This window comes from Carassius carassius, chromosome 7 (assembly GCF_963082965.1).
Source record: "Carassius carassius chromosome 7, fCarCar2.1, whole genome shotgun sequence".
Lineage (NCBI taxonomy): Eukaryota > Metazoa > Chordata > Actinopteri > Cypriniformes > Cyprinidae > Carassius > Carassius carassius.
In genome coordinates, this window is record NC_081761.1 from 39,997,881 (window position 1) to 40,011,818 (window position 13,938).

The 13,938-nt window shown below is 42.3% G+C and overlaps 2 protein-coding genes across 3 annotated transcripts in view; one reads left to right on the forward strand and one right to left on the reverse strand.

Moving 5' to 3' along the window:
• Positions 1 to 1,778, forward strand: part of LOC132144180 (general transcription factor 3C polypeptide 1) — a 23,866-nt gene extending 22,088 nt beyond the window's left edge. Inside the window, exons 33-36 of the mRNA XM_059554942.1 lie at positions 1 to 303; positions 395 to 428; positions 609 to 795; positions 1,530 to 1,778. The exon at positions 1 to 303 is cut by the window's left edge and continues 139 nt beyond it. Of these exons, the coding sequence (XP_059410925.1) occupies positions 1 to 303; positions 395 to 428; positions 609 to 795; positions 1,530 to 1,760 (755 nt within the window). The 3' untranslated portion in view covers positions 1,761 to 1,778. The remainder of the gene's footprint in view (positions 304 to 394; positions 429 to 608; positions 796 to 1,529) is intronic.
• A 453-nt stretch (positions 1,779 to 2,231) lies between these two features.
• Positions 2,232 to 9,511, reverse strand: LOC132144208 (cytochrome P450 3A30-like). 2 transcript variants are annotated; one of them, XM_059554990.1, is made up of 13 exons: positions 9,399 to 9,511; positions 8,770 to 8,863; positions 8,596 to 8,648; positions 8,260 to 8,359; positions 7,823 to 7,936; positions 7,331 to 7,419; positions 4,316 to 4,464; positions 4,105 to 4,235; positions 3,890 to 3,977; positions 3,662 to 3,822; positions 3,362 to 3,588; positions 3,071 to 3,233; positions 2,232 to 2,468 (listed from the first exon to the last, which is right to left on the reverse strand). In XM_059554990.1, exons 1-13 carry the CDS (start codon positions 9,467 to 9,469, stop codon positions 2,358 to 2,360), a joined length of 1,551 nt encoding a protein of 516 aa, XP_059410973.1. In that variant the 5' UTR covers positions 9,470 to 9,511; the 3' UTR covers positions 2,232 to 2,357. The 2 variants fall into 2 exon arrangements, with proteins under 2 accessions (XP_059410973.1, XP_059410972.1); XM_059554989.1 differs by lacking the exons at positions 7,331 to 7,419; positions 7,823 to 7,936; positions 8,260 to 8,359 and having other exon boundaries at positions 2,236 to 2,468.
• Positions 9,512 to 13,938: the final 4,427 nt, after the last annotated feature.

Consider the following 13,938-nt stretch of genomic DNA (forward strand, 5'->3'; position numbering starts at 1 on the left):
CCGCCCCCGACTCCGCCCATGACACGCCCCCACCTACTGAGAGACAGGCTGTGGAATCAGAACTACAGGAGACAGCCGCTGAGGATCCCGTCTCCATGGACACAGCTGTCAATCAGACTGTTGCCATGGAACCTGTTTCCACAGACACTGCTGAAAATCGGTCCGTTTCCATGGCGATTGATGCTGAGGAGGTGGTTGCTATGGAGGAGGCAGTCCATAAAGATGACAGAGGCTCAAAACAGCATATGTCAGATGACAAAGGGGTGGGGCTTAACACAGGCCCCGCCCCCTCTCCGATGAAAGGTGTGTGTTTGGACTCTGAGGTATTTGACTCTGGTCTGTGGTGTGTGTGTGTGTGTGTGTGTGTGTGCTGATGTCTCTGTTGTTGTTTCAGACGGAGCTGAAGGAGCTGCTGATCAGGACACACAGTAAGTCATGGATCAGAAACATCCTCGCATTAGCGTTAACTGTTTTTTGTCATTTGTTACAAAGGTGATATAATACAGTATAGCATTATAATTGTTGTAGCGCTTGATCGGAGTCCTGAGAGAGGCTGTGTGTGTGTGATGCAGTGATCTGTGCGCTCTCTCTCTCTCTCTCTCCGTCAGCGGGTCGCTGTTGTTCGTCAGCCGGCCGTGGCGTGTGGTGGACGGCTCGCTCAACCGGCCCGTGTGTAAAGGCATGCTGGAGTCTCTGCTGCTGCACATCATGTCCAGCCCGGCGCTGCTGGAGGCTCAGCTGCTGCAGCACTACAGTCAGGTGCTCCAGCCGGTGGTGGTGCTGGAGCTGCTGCAGGTGACCTACACCCCTACACCACCCTCACAGACGGCACGGGACATTCATTTTATTACACCAGAACAGTATATATCACAAAATAGTTATTTTTCACCAGTGTCAAAGTCACAAAAAATATAAAACTAGCCTTAATAATAATAATAACAAACTCACTAAAGACAAGGAAACAGTCAACGATTAAGTAAGAAACTAATGACAGGCAATAGGACATAAAAACTAACAGATGTGTATATTTCTTCTTTTTAAAGTAATAAAACTGATTTAGTCTGGAGCAGTGAGAGATTTTCTCTCTGTTGTTGTTTGATTAGCATGAATGACAGACAGCAGGAATATTAGACTGCTGTCACTTTAAGAGCTTCCCGGACTCAATGTACTGCTACACGTGTTTTCTTTCTCTTATGACCTCTTGTGTTTAAGAGGATACTTGCAAAGATGGTATTTTGACACACAAAGGTTCGTTCAAAGCCACTGAAACAACAAACATAACTCGACTCAGTACTTCACATGCATGTCTCTCAGACAGTGTATGCATTTAGTGAAATCAGTTCTCTTTTGCTGCTGTTTGCCTTTGAACAGTTTAAAATCACTGTGATGTGTGCAGGCGATACGGAGCACATGCAGCAACGCCACATGAGCATTTAACCGTGATGGAGACAATAGTCCAAAACCTTGTGTCTGTGTACTGTCTTGGCCACTTCACATGTTCTCAGAGAAGTGTGTGTGTGTGTGGTCAGGTCCTGGTGGATGTGGGCTGCGTGAGGAAGCGCTACACCGTCCAGCAGCACAAACCGTCGCTCTTCTCCAAGCCCAGAGCGCCGCAGGTCAAAGGTCAGGCCGAGGTCAGTCTGAGGGATGCTGGGACGGTGTTTTACGAGCCGACGGTGGACTGTGTGCTCAGACTGGCGCGGGTCTTTCCTCACGAGCTCAACTGGAACAGATGGGTGCAGCTGTGTCTGCGCTCGTGAGGATAACTGTTTTTTAATATCATCCGTTCATAAATCGAAATAAAGACTTGCCACTTCAGTCTAACATGTTTCTGGAGCAGCCAGCTGGTTTTATTTTTTTGAGAGATAACAGTGAATAAATGCTGAATGTGAATGTTACAGAGGAAGAGGATTTGAAGCAGCTCAAAACGGATCAATTACGTAATCAATGAGAAATAATTGTATGTAAAGGTCTCCCTCTGGGAAATAGCTTTATTTTAGACATTTTTGGAGGTTAATCACACCACATTTGTTTAAAAGGTTAATTTACTTTTAAGCTTGTATGTTTCATTCTTACTAATAAATAGCGTGGAAGAGCTTGTGAAAATATATCTTGTGTCAAGCGTGTTTGTCAGACACCACACACATCAGATGAATTTTTGCAGACTTCAGTCTCTTGAATCAAATTTTAATTTCCACAGATGTTCATATCATTTCTCACCAGGTTAATCTAATTTCTTCTGGTCTTACGGTCACAAAGCCAAACCCCTAAACATGGTTGTTCTTCAGTCATCTTCAGAGAAAGAGCCAGAGGTCAGGACTCTTGTCTGCTCTGAGTCTGAGGACTACAGTCTAGGTTCACATCTGAGCGCTCCTCGTGATGTTATGCTTCATTATCCACGGCGTCAGCTTGAGTTTGATGGGTTCTTTGGGAGCCAGCAGGCCGTTAAAGCTGAGCTCTAGAGGAATCTGTGTAGAGAGAGATGGTCACTGTTTCACAGCAGCGATGCAGAAACACATGATGCTAATGTTTACAGCGTTTCTGCAGGTCTGAAAAACCTCTTTATTCACACTTCCACCATTTAAAGCCACAGAACGTCTTCAGTTCATGCAGACGAATGTATATCTTCAGTGTTTTTTGTTTTCCAGTTAAAATATCTAAACGTCCTTAAATCAAGATGCATGAATGTAAAATAAATCTGGAAATGTTTTAAATTGAAGTTATTCTTAAAACAAGAATTTCCATATGCTATCTAGTGTTTGTGAACAGATATATTCAAGCCTTAAGCTTGGTCTTTTGTAAAATTAAGAAAGGAGCGGATATTGATTAAAGTTTCCAGGCTTTAAAGTGTTGCTAATAAAGTCAAAGTATTTCTCTTTAGACATTTAAAATAAGAAAAAATAATATGTATTCTGTTCCCGTAACTTGTCTTTACTGGACATTTATAAACCTTTAAAAATAACTCTTAAATGTATCCTACACCTGGCAGAAACAGTGTTAATCCAGATTTATCAGCTGAGAGCTGTGCTGTGTAGCATGTTCAGCTTTGTGTGAGCTGTAGGAGTCTCACCTGAGTCTGGTCACACACGGAGACGTCGAACCTCTGCAGGATCTCCACGATGGCCAGCTTCATTGTCACCTGAGCAAACCTCATCCCGATGCAGTTCCTGGGCCCCAGACCGAAGGGCATGTACATGTAGGGGTCGATCGACTCCTTGTTGTCTTTAGTGAACCTGGGAATGAAGCAGAAGCATTTAAACAAGCAGCACTCTGAAGATGCACTGAGATGCTGTGTTGTTAACTCAGGTCTGTGTTTATCTGGCTCTAGTTCTCTACAGCGCTGTGTTTTGTGGTTCCTGACCTCTCGGGTTTGAAGCTCTCTGGGTTGCTCCAATAATCCGGGTCTCTGTGCAGGGCGTATGTGGGGATCATCACCACCATGTCTTTAGGGACGAGGAGGCCATTGATGTCCACCGTTTTCTTACAGACCCGCTCGAGTCGACCAGCGACGGGGAAGAGCCGCAGAGACTCATTCAGAGCCGCGTCCAGATACTCCATGTTCATGACGCCTTCATAGTCCACCGGAGCCTTCAACACATTTCAGAGCTTAACCTCTTAAACTCTTCTGACGTACAGATTCACTCAGTTCTCCGAGCTCTACTTTATTAGGGAAGGTCTGGTCGATCTCCTCCTGCAGTTTCTTCATGGCCTCTGGGTTGGTTGCCAGATTGTAGAAGAAGAAGGACAGAGTGCTGCTGCTGGTCTCGTACCCGGCGAAGATGAAGATCATGGACTGTGAGAGGATCTCGTGGTCGCTCAGACCTGCACAGGACACCGTGTGAGGAATGTTTCTTCAAATACAGCACAAGATCATCCTGAAATGCTTCACCTTTCTCTGTGTGTTCCTCGCTGCTTCCATGCTCAGTTTTCCCTTCTGTCTGAGAGTCGACCATCAGCTGCAGGAAGTCCACTCGCTTCTGCAGGAAGATGCATGTGATTATATTTACACACATGCATTTGGCAGATGCTTCTGTCAGTTATAATGCAATCCCTGGGAATTGAACCCATGACTTTGGTATTGTTCGTGTGAAGTGTTTGTCGTACCTTCTTGTGGTCCTTGGCCACTCTTTCGGACTTGATCTTCTTCAAGGCAGCGTAGAAGTAATCCGTCACAGATGTCGGGAAGAAGGCATAATCCATTTTGTCCAGGACAGGGATGATGAAAGGAAATAAAGCTGGGGAAGAAATTGAAAAGGGTCACAACATTTCCTACACTAAACACTGTTGAACTGACAGAACTAGTTGAGCTGTTTACCTGTGAACAAGAACAGAGGGTTCAGGAAGTCAAACTTCAGCATTTTCTTGATGTTGGTCACAAATGGGTCTTTAGGGTTGTTGAGGGAGTCGATGTCCACGCTGAACGCTGTGCTGGTCACCACATCCATACTGTATGCCCCGAAGAACCTGAACACATTCAGACCACAGAGAGATAATGCTCAGTTACTTTGAGCAATATATTGTTCTCTTGTAGTCGTGATTTTTTACAGTCGACTGGTGTATTAATGACCATCAGCAAAGCAAAGAATGGTAACACTTTATTTAAAGGTGTACTTGTTACGCATATCATGTACTTACTATTATAATAATAATAAATGATGCATAATTACATGCAAGTAAGCCAAAACCCCAACCCTAACCCTAGCCATATAATAAGTACATGCAATTAATTAATATTACTCCGTACTTAAAAAGCCTAATCACATTATAACAAGGACACCTTAAAATAAAGTGTAACCCAAAGAACTAGTGGTCAAAACAGCAGAGATACCACTCTGACTCGCAGCGCTTCACGCTGAGATCTGGGATTGTTTAGTGAGGTCTGTCGGACTACAGAGATGGATGTGTTTTCTGGCTTGAATCAAATCCAGTGATCAGCAGTTTTTACAACAGTGTCTCTGTCACCGGGTGACTATTCCGAGCGGAATTTCTTTTTTCCGGGCGGAACTTGAGGGTGGGAAATATTTCCGCCCGGACTAATTTAAGTGAAACACGAGTTCTGTTCCGTTTGGCCAAGGCGGGGAAATTATCCTAGATACACGGCAGGTGTGGTGGGAAGAGGACGTGTCGGATACCGATTGGAGGATCGGGAAGGAAGCAGAGATATAAAAGGGGCTGGTTTATGAACAGAAGAGGAGTTTTTAATTCCGCTGTTGTTCCACACGATACGGAAGTGGCTGGTGTGGCGTGGATGTTGTGATTTACGGGCTGCAACGGAGAATCCAAGGAAAGTGGATATTGGAAGTGCGGAGGAAGATAAGTGCTCAACCTTTTTGTATGTTGTGTTTACATCTTATTGTGGATTGGGTTGAAGGAGCGATCCTATGTTTGGAAGGCCCCTGGGTGAAGGAGATCATTGAATTCGTATTGGGAGAGGACAACACTGTGTACTGGCGGGTGAAAACTTTATGAACATTCCTTGTATATTGTGGAGATTGGATGACGGATGAGGAGGGAGACTAACTGCCTTTAAGAAAGAGTTCCGACTGCATATTTCCCCGTAGCAGTGGGTAATCCCCCCCCCCTCTTGTGTTGATCTAATAATCCTCAGTGCTCGTGTGTTTACTCAGGGTTGATAGTAGTGCCTTGTGTTGGAGATCGCTGGGAAAGACGGAGAGACTCCGGTGTACGATATATACGCCTGCCGTGGTCTGCCCCCTGCCTTCGTCCATCTGACACGCCCCGCCAGGACTCTGAGCCCGAAACGGGAATACACCACGGATCTTCTTTCACTGAGTGTGTGGAGTGCGGTGAGTGCTGCTATATTGAAGTGTACACACGAGAAGAATTGTAGTGCCTGTGTGGTGTTTGTCTGTGGCTGTGTCCCCGGTCGTAGGAGGAGATCTGACGGAGAGGAGCAGTTTATTGGTGGCGACCACAGTCTTTACCTTAAGTAAGCTGCAGCTTGGACGTGTTGGAGGCGCCTCTGGAGGAGGTTGGATGATGTCGCCCACGTAGCCATCTCTGTAAGCTTTTAAATCAAAGCCCTACCCTTGCATCCACGTGACGTTGTGTCATTTGCCTTGTCAGCAACCACCGGCCTTGTGCGTGTCGTCTGTGCTGTCTCTTCGACGAGGGAAGTGAAGGACAACAGCCGATCCTCCCCCGTGTGCCCTCCTGCCAAGCTGGGTGGGAAGCCCAGTATTGTTTGCAGTCTCACCTGTAAGGCCCACCAGCCGTCAGTCATCGACCAAACCCGTATCTGCTTGGAAAACCGACCTCTGAATATCTTCAGTGGTGAGTAGCCAGTTAACAGCACAGCCCTGTGAATACTCACCTGTGTATTGAACTCTGTACTTACCTGGGAGCTAGAACCCCTGCACGCTAACAGCCCAGCCCTGTGAATACTTACCTGTGTATTGAACTCTGTACTTACCTGGGAGCTAGAAACCCCTGCACGCCCACAGCTCAGCCCTGTGAATACCCACCTGTGTATTGAACTCTGTACTTACCTGGGAGCTAGAAACCCCTGCACGCCCACAGCCCAGCCCTGTGAATACCCACCTGTGTATTGAACTCTGTACTTACCTGAGAGCTAGAAACCCCTGCACGCTAACAGCTCAGCCCTGTGAATACTCACCTGTGTATTGAACTCTGTACTTACCTGAGCGCTAGAAATCCCTGTATGCTAACAGCTCAGCCCTGTGAATACCCACCTGTGTATTGAACTCTGTACTTACCTGAGCGCTAGAAATCCCTGTATGCTAACAGCTCAGCCCTGTGAATACCCACCTGTGTATTGAACTCTGTACTTACCTGTGAGCTAGAACCCCTGCACGCTAACAGCCCAGCCCTGTGAATACTCACCTGTGTATTGAACTTTAAACTTACCTGGAGAGGAGTCGGCTGGAAATCAAGGGCTGAAGTGGAGTGTTGTCTAGGAAGGGCTAAAGAGTAGCGTTATCGAGGACTGGAATCCGTATCTGTGGACAAAAATAGTTCGAGTCATCAGTAGTTTTAAAATTTTCATCTCCCCTTTTCCCCAAACTTTTAAATAAATAAAATTGTTAAATTTTAATCTTGGTTGTCTGTCCGTTCATTGGGGTGTTGTGGGACCTCCTCGAGGTGGAAATTATAGGGAGGAGCGAGACCCGTTAAATTGGTGGTCCGCTCTGCCCTGCGACATCTCTGTTCATTTCACTGCTGTTACCTTGCCCTCTGATCTGCGAGGTTATAAAAAACCTTTGCTCTGGTGATTATAATATAGTCATATTATTATCATTATCTATTCAGATTACAAGAAGCCATGACTCATGATATTAGTAATACTCGCTTTTTAATATCCACGGCTTCTCCTCGCGTTGCTGTTTTCCCCAGATTATCAACCAGAGTGTGAGAGTGAGTCTTCATGATGCCGAACATCTAGAGCGAGGAACACCAGTATATCATCATCATCATCAATGAGTCATTTTATATCATGAACTGAACTCATGTTGTACTGGATGTTTGTACTGCAGCATAGTATTAATGCCTTCAAGTTCTGCTTCAGATAAGAGACATTAACTATTGAGTCATTTTACATCTTGAGCTGAAATCTTGTCAGTACTGTGACAGTTAATATCTCTAGTGATTAACTGTTAGAGGACTTTTAAAGCATGAGAAGGATACAGATAAAGATAATAGAATAAAGCATGAATGAAGTATAATGTGAATCATTTGCTCAGTTCAGCTCCAGTCTGGGTTTCTCTCTCAGATGACTGACGGTTTATCTGTGGCATTATTAAACAGAAGACGTGTATGTGTGAGTGACTCCAGACTCACGCACCTCCTTTAACCTCCCGCTGGTGAAGGAGGGCGAGAGGACACTGCGGATCCTCCTCCAGTCGTCGTCTTCTACGATGGACACGGCGTCGTACAGCGGCCCGTTCAGACGGAAGTTCTGCCGGTTCAGAGAACAAACCCAGATGAAACCACAACACAAACACATTCTGTTCCAGCGTCCCTAAAACATTCCTGTCATGCAGATTTATTATTATTAGAAAGAATCTCATTTTCTACTCAAGTCCCTCTGTATTTTATAGAGCCCCAAAGTGGACACGGTGATTGAAAACAATTGCTTGCAAAATCTCTGCATTTTCTAGCTTTGTAATCAAATATAACCTTTCCTTTCTGACCATCAGCAAGGTCCATCACTCTACATTCAATGCAGATCAAATCAGTATTTGACGAGGCTGATTTAATTTCAGATGAAGATGATTTTACCCTTCTGTTGGTGAAGAGAGAGTAGCATTCTTTAACCAGGATGGTTTTGATGATGGATTGGTCCATGATGCACAGAACAGGCTGCCTCACATCGTAAATACTGCCAAAATAAAAATAAATCTCTTGATTTCAGAAGGATTTCTGCTTCTCATCTGTTCTAATCATGAATTCAGTGGAACTGTATAAATGATTCACTTGCAGAGATGTGATTCATTGAAGCTCTCAAGATCACAGAGTTTGAAACATGTTCATCATTTCATTGTTATTGAATCATTTCAGTTTGTGAACCAGATGATCTGATTCTTTCATAGCTTCATCGTTTAGTCTCACACTCACCCCCAGACTCGTCCATACTTCTCGAAACACTCCATATCGAAAAGATGAACACCCTGAAAGAGCAGCTTATGATAAGACATTGAGGGCAGAGGAGACGAGGCTGAAGTGTGCTGGAGATCATCCATTCATTAGAGCGGATGAATCTTTAGTTAAGTCAAACAACACACAGCTCACCTTTCTATATTCCAGCATGGTTCCGAAGAACGGCAGAGGTTTGGGCCCCGCGATGCCCAGCTTCTTGAAGACACCATGAGGCCAGGATCCATATCTGGAAATGATATCAGAATCTTTTAAGACAGATGTTATGACGTCATCTGCATATCATTTTCACATACATGAAAAAAAATGTATACTTCTAATCATTATCTAGGTAGGTGAGTGAGATTACAACATATAAAACCCCCATAGTAAAATTTGTATACAGGTATGTACATATTTTTAATATCTATATTCTGACATTTATGATGTTGTTTGTTGCAAGTGTAAACGATATATGTTTTATGCAAATTTATTAAAACAACATGTATGCCAAAAATCTGTATGCTTCTGTAATATATCTAATACATGACATTAATGCCCCAAAAAAGTATTACACATTCATATTGAAAACGTAGATATTTGTATGGACTAGATATGCATGTTAATATATGAAATGATTTCAGTTTTATGTTCCATGTTTTTAATTTATATGACAATATATCTCATATGTAAATTTAACAGATTCACATTTATCAGATTTCTGTATGGATTTTTATGAAGATACAACTAGAACTAGTTCTTCAGTTGAAGAGAGCATCACTTACATGAACAGAAGTGTCACAAACATTATGAGCAGAGCCCATGTTTCAGCAGAGAAGAACAGACCGTAGCTCATGGTTCCTGCTCCGGGATGCTCAGACTAAACACTTTATTCTGCTCTCAGATTACACATTAACTAGTGGAGAAGAGCCTCACAAACAACACGCTCACCTCTGAACACAATCACTGCTGAACTGAGCTGAACTCATCGATCCCACCACAAACACACATCACATGAACTGTTTAAGATCTGGGTTTGTTTTGGGCAGCTGTGAAAGAGCAGCATCTGATCTGATCTGATCTGGAGATGTGTTTATGGTGACTCTGCTCCATTCTAGAGTCTGTAATGTTAGTTTGAAGCTCTAGATAGAGGCGTCACTGAGTTGATCTATATCTTATGACTGTATCCTCAAGAATGTTATTGAATCAGAATGTGGCATATTGAAGGTGTTGCTCGAGGTTTAGTAGCTCAAAGGAGTGTGTTTTAGAGATGCTGGTGTTGGATTATGGTCCATGTTTCCTGAAATCCTCAAGCTGCTGCCTTTTATTGCTCAGTGACTGATGGAGTTATACTGTATATTCCTCTCAGAGGTTTGAACCACACATAAGGTCATCATGCCAGTATCCTACAGAATGAGTTTGAGCAGCTCCATAACAACATGCTATCCAGAACTAAAACGTACTGTTACAGCTTAAAAAAAATGTTGGACTACTTTTGTATTTTGGGGGGATTTATTTCCCACTTTGTTGTTTTAGTGTAGTGATCCTGGTCCAAAAAGACCATCCTACAATAAAATAGCTTATAAATCTCTCACTATGGTATATTATCACCAAATATTGGATTCTATCTTTTTATCAACTATGTTTTATATCAAAAAGCATAATTTGTGGATTATTAGTCAAAGTCACCTTTATTTATATAGCACTTTAAACAAAATACATTGCTTCAAAGCAACTGAACAACATTCATTAGGAAAACAGTGTCAATAATGTAAAATGATAGTTAAAGGCAGTTCATCATTGAATTCAGTGATGTCATCTCTGTTCAGTTAAATAGTGTCTGTGCATTTATTTGCAATCAAGTCAACGATATCGCTGTAGATGAAGTGTCCCCAACTAAGCAAGCCAGAGGCGACAGCGGCAAGGAACCGAAACTCCATCGGTGACAGAATGGAGAAAAAAACCTTGGGAGAAACCAGGCTCAGTTGGGGGGCCAGTTCTCCTCTGACCAGACGAAACCAGTAGTTCAATTCCAGACTGCAGCAAAGTCAGATTGTGCAGAAGAATCATGTGCCATTTCCTGTGGTCTTGTCCTGGTGCTCCTCTGAGACAAGGTCTTTACAGGGGATCTGTATCTGGGGCTCTAGTTGTCCTGGTCTCCGCTGTCTTTCAGGGATGTAGAGGTCCTTTCTAGGTGCTGATCCAGCATCTGGTCTGGATACGTACTGGATCCGGGTGACTGCAGTGACCCTCTGATCTGGACACAGACTGGATCTGGTGGCCACGGTGACCTCGGAACGAGAGAGAAACAGACAAATATTAGCGTAGATGCCATTCTTCTAATGATGTAGCAAGTACATAGGGTGTTATGGGAAGTGTTTCCGGTTCCAGTTTACCTAATTAATGCAGCCTAAAAATCCTTTAACGGATTTGGATATTAAAAGCATATTAGTATGTTATGTGTGAGCCAGGTTAAAGAGATGGGTCTTTAATCTAGATTTAAACTGCAAGAGTGTGTCTGCCTCCCGGACAATGTTAGGTAGGTTATTCCAGAGTTTAGGCGCCAAATAGGAAAAGGATCTGCCGCCCGCAGTTGATTTTGATATTCTAGGTATTATCAAATTGCCTGAGTTTTGAGAACGTAGCGGACGTAGAGGATTATAATGTAAAAGGAGCTCATTCAAATACTGAGGTGCTAAACCATTCAGGGCTTTATAAGTAATAAGCAATATTTTAAAATCTATGCGATGCTTGATAGGGAGCCAGTGCAGTGTTGACAGGACCGGGCTAATATGGTCATACTTCCTGGTTCTAGTAAGAACTCTTGCTGCTGCATTTTGGACTAGCTGTAGTTTGTTTACTAAGCGTGCAGAACAACCACCCAATAAAGCATTACAATAATCTAACCTTGATAAATGCATGGATTAACATTTCTGCATTTGACATTGAGAGCATAGGCCGTAATTTAGATATATTTTTGAGATGGAAAAATGCAGTTTTACAAATGCTAGAAACATGGCTTTCTAAGGAAAGATTGCGATCAAATAGCACACCTAGGTTCCTAACTGATGACGAAGAATTGAGAGTGTTCTAGGTTATTACAAGTGGAGTTTTTAGGTCCTATAATTAACACCTTTGTTTTTTCAGAATTTAGCAGTAGGAAATTACTCGTCATCCAGTTTTTTATATCGACTATGCAATCCATTAGTTGGTGTGTTTCACCGGGCCGCGAAGAAATATAGAGCTGAGTATCATCAGCATAACAGTGAAAGCTAACACCATGTTTCCTGATGATATCTCCCAAGGGTAACATATAAAGCGTGAAGAGTAGCGGCCCTAGTACTGAGCCTTGAGGTACTCCATACTGCACTTGTGATCGATAGGATACATCTTTATTCACTGCTACGAACTGATGGGGGTCATATAAGTACGATTTAAACCATGCTAATGCACTTCCACTGATGCCAACAAAGTGTTCAAGTCTATGCAAAAGAATGTTGTGGTCAATTGTGTCAAACGCAGCACTAAGATCCAATAAAACTAATAGAGAGATACACCCACGATCAGATGATATACCATTTTTCTCTAAGCAGGAATAAAATTGTGAGGATACCACCTTTTCTAGTATCTTGGACAGAAAAGGGAGATTCGAGATTGGTCTATAATTAACTAGTTCTTTGGGGTCAAGTTGTGGTTTTTTGATGAGAGGCTTAATAACCAGTTTGAAGGTTTTGGGGACATATCCTAATGACAATGAGGAATTAATAATAGTCAGAAGAGGATCTATGACTTCTGGAAGCACCTCTTTTAGGAGCTTAGATGGTATACGGTCTAACATACATGTTGTTGGTTTAGATGATTTAACAAGTTTATACAATTCTTCCTCTCCTATAGTAGAGAATGAGTGGAACTGTTCCTCAGGGGGTCTATAGTGCACTGTCTGATGTGATACTGTAGCTGACGGCTGAATGGTTGCAATTTTATCTCTAATAGTATCGATTTTAGAAGTAAAGTAGTTCATAAAGTCATTACTGCTGTGGTGTTGAGAAATGTCAACACTTGTTGAGGCTTTATTTTTCGTTAATTTAGCCACTGTATTGAATAAATACCTGGGGTTATGTTTGTTTTCTTCTAAAAGAGAAGAAAAGTAATCGGATCTAGCAGTTTTTAATGCTTTTCTGTAGGATATGTTACTTTCCCGCCAAGCAATACGAAATACCTCTAGTTTTGTTTTCCTCGAGCTGCGCTCCATTCCTCGGGCTGCTCTCTTTAGGGTGCGAGTATGCTCATTATACCATGGTGTCAAACTGTTTTCCTTAACCTTCCTAAAGTGTAAAGGAGCAACTTTATTTAAAGTGCTAGAAAAGAGAGAGTCCATAGTTTCTGTTACATCATCAAGTTGTTCTGAGGTTTTGGATATGCTCAGGAATTTGGTTACATCAGGAAGATAACTTAAAAAGCAGTCTTTTGTGGTAGAAGTGATGGTTCTTCCATACTTGTAACAAGAAGTAGAATTTACAATTTTGGCTATATGAAGTTTGCACAAAACTAAATAATGATCTGAGATATCATCACTTGGCTGAATAATTTCAACACCATCAACATCAATCCCATGTGACAGTATTAAATCTAGAGTATGATTTCGACAATGAGTAGGTCCTGAAACGTGTTGTCTAACACCAATAGAGTTCAGAATGTCTATAAATGCTGATCCCAGTGCATCTTTTTCATTATCAACATGGATATTAAAATCACCAACTATTAAAACTTAATCTGCAGCCAGAACTAACTCGGATGTAAAATCACCAAACTCTTTAATAAAGTCTGTATGGTGCCCTGGTGGCCTGTATACAGTAGCCAGTACAAACATAACAGGGGATTTATCATTAACATTTGTTTCTCTGGATAATGTTATATGAAGCACCATTACTTCAAACGAGTTATACTTGAAGCTTGCCCTCTGAGAAATCCTGAAAACGTTGTTATAAATTGAAGCAACACCTCCACCTTTGCCTTTTAGACGTGGCTCATGTTTATAACAGTAATCTTGGGGGGTGGACTCATTTAAAATAATGTAATCATCAGGTTTTAGCCAGGTTTCTGTCAAACAGAGTACATCTATATTATGATCAGTGATCATATTATTTACAAAAAGTGTTTTCGTAGAAAGGGATCTGATATTCAATAAGCCAAGCTTTATCATTTGTTTATCCATATTGCTTCTGTTTTTCATTTGTTGAACCTCAATTAAATTGTTAATCTTAACTTGGTTTGGACGTTTTTTGTATTTTCTAGTTCGGGGAACAGACACAGTCTCTATAGTGT

Excerpts from the sequence above, each read along its gene's own strand:
- LOC132144208 (XM_059554990.1), bottom strand. The coding sequence starts at position 9,469 with ATGAGCTACGGTCTGTTCTTCTCTGCTGAAACATGGGCTCTGCTCATA. Across the intron at positions 8,864-9,398 it reads TTTGTGACACTTCTGTTCAT|ATATGGATCCTGGCCTCATG; the intron begins GTAAGTGATGCT and ends TATCATTTCCAG. Across the intron at positions 8,649-8,769 it reads CCATGCTGGAATATAGAAAG|GGTGTTCATCTTTTCGATAT; the intron begins GTGAGCTGTGTG and ends CTGCTCTTTCAG.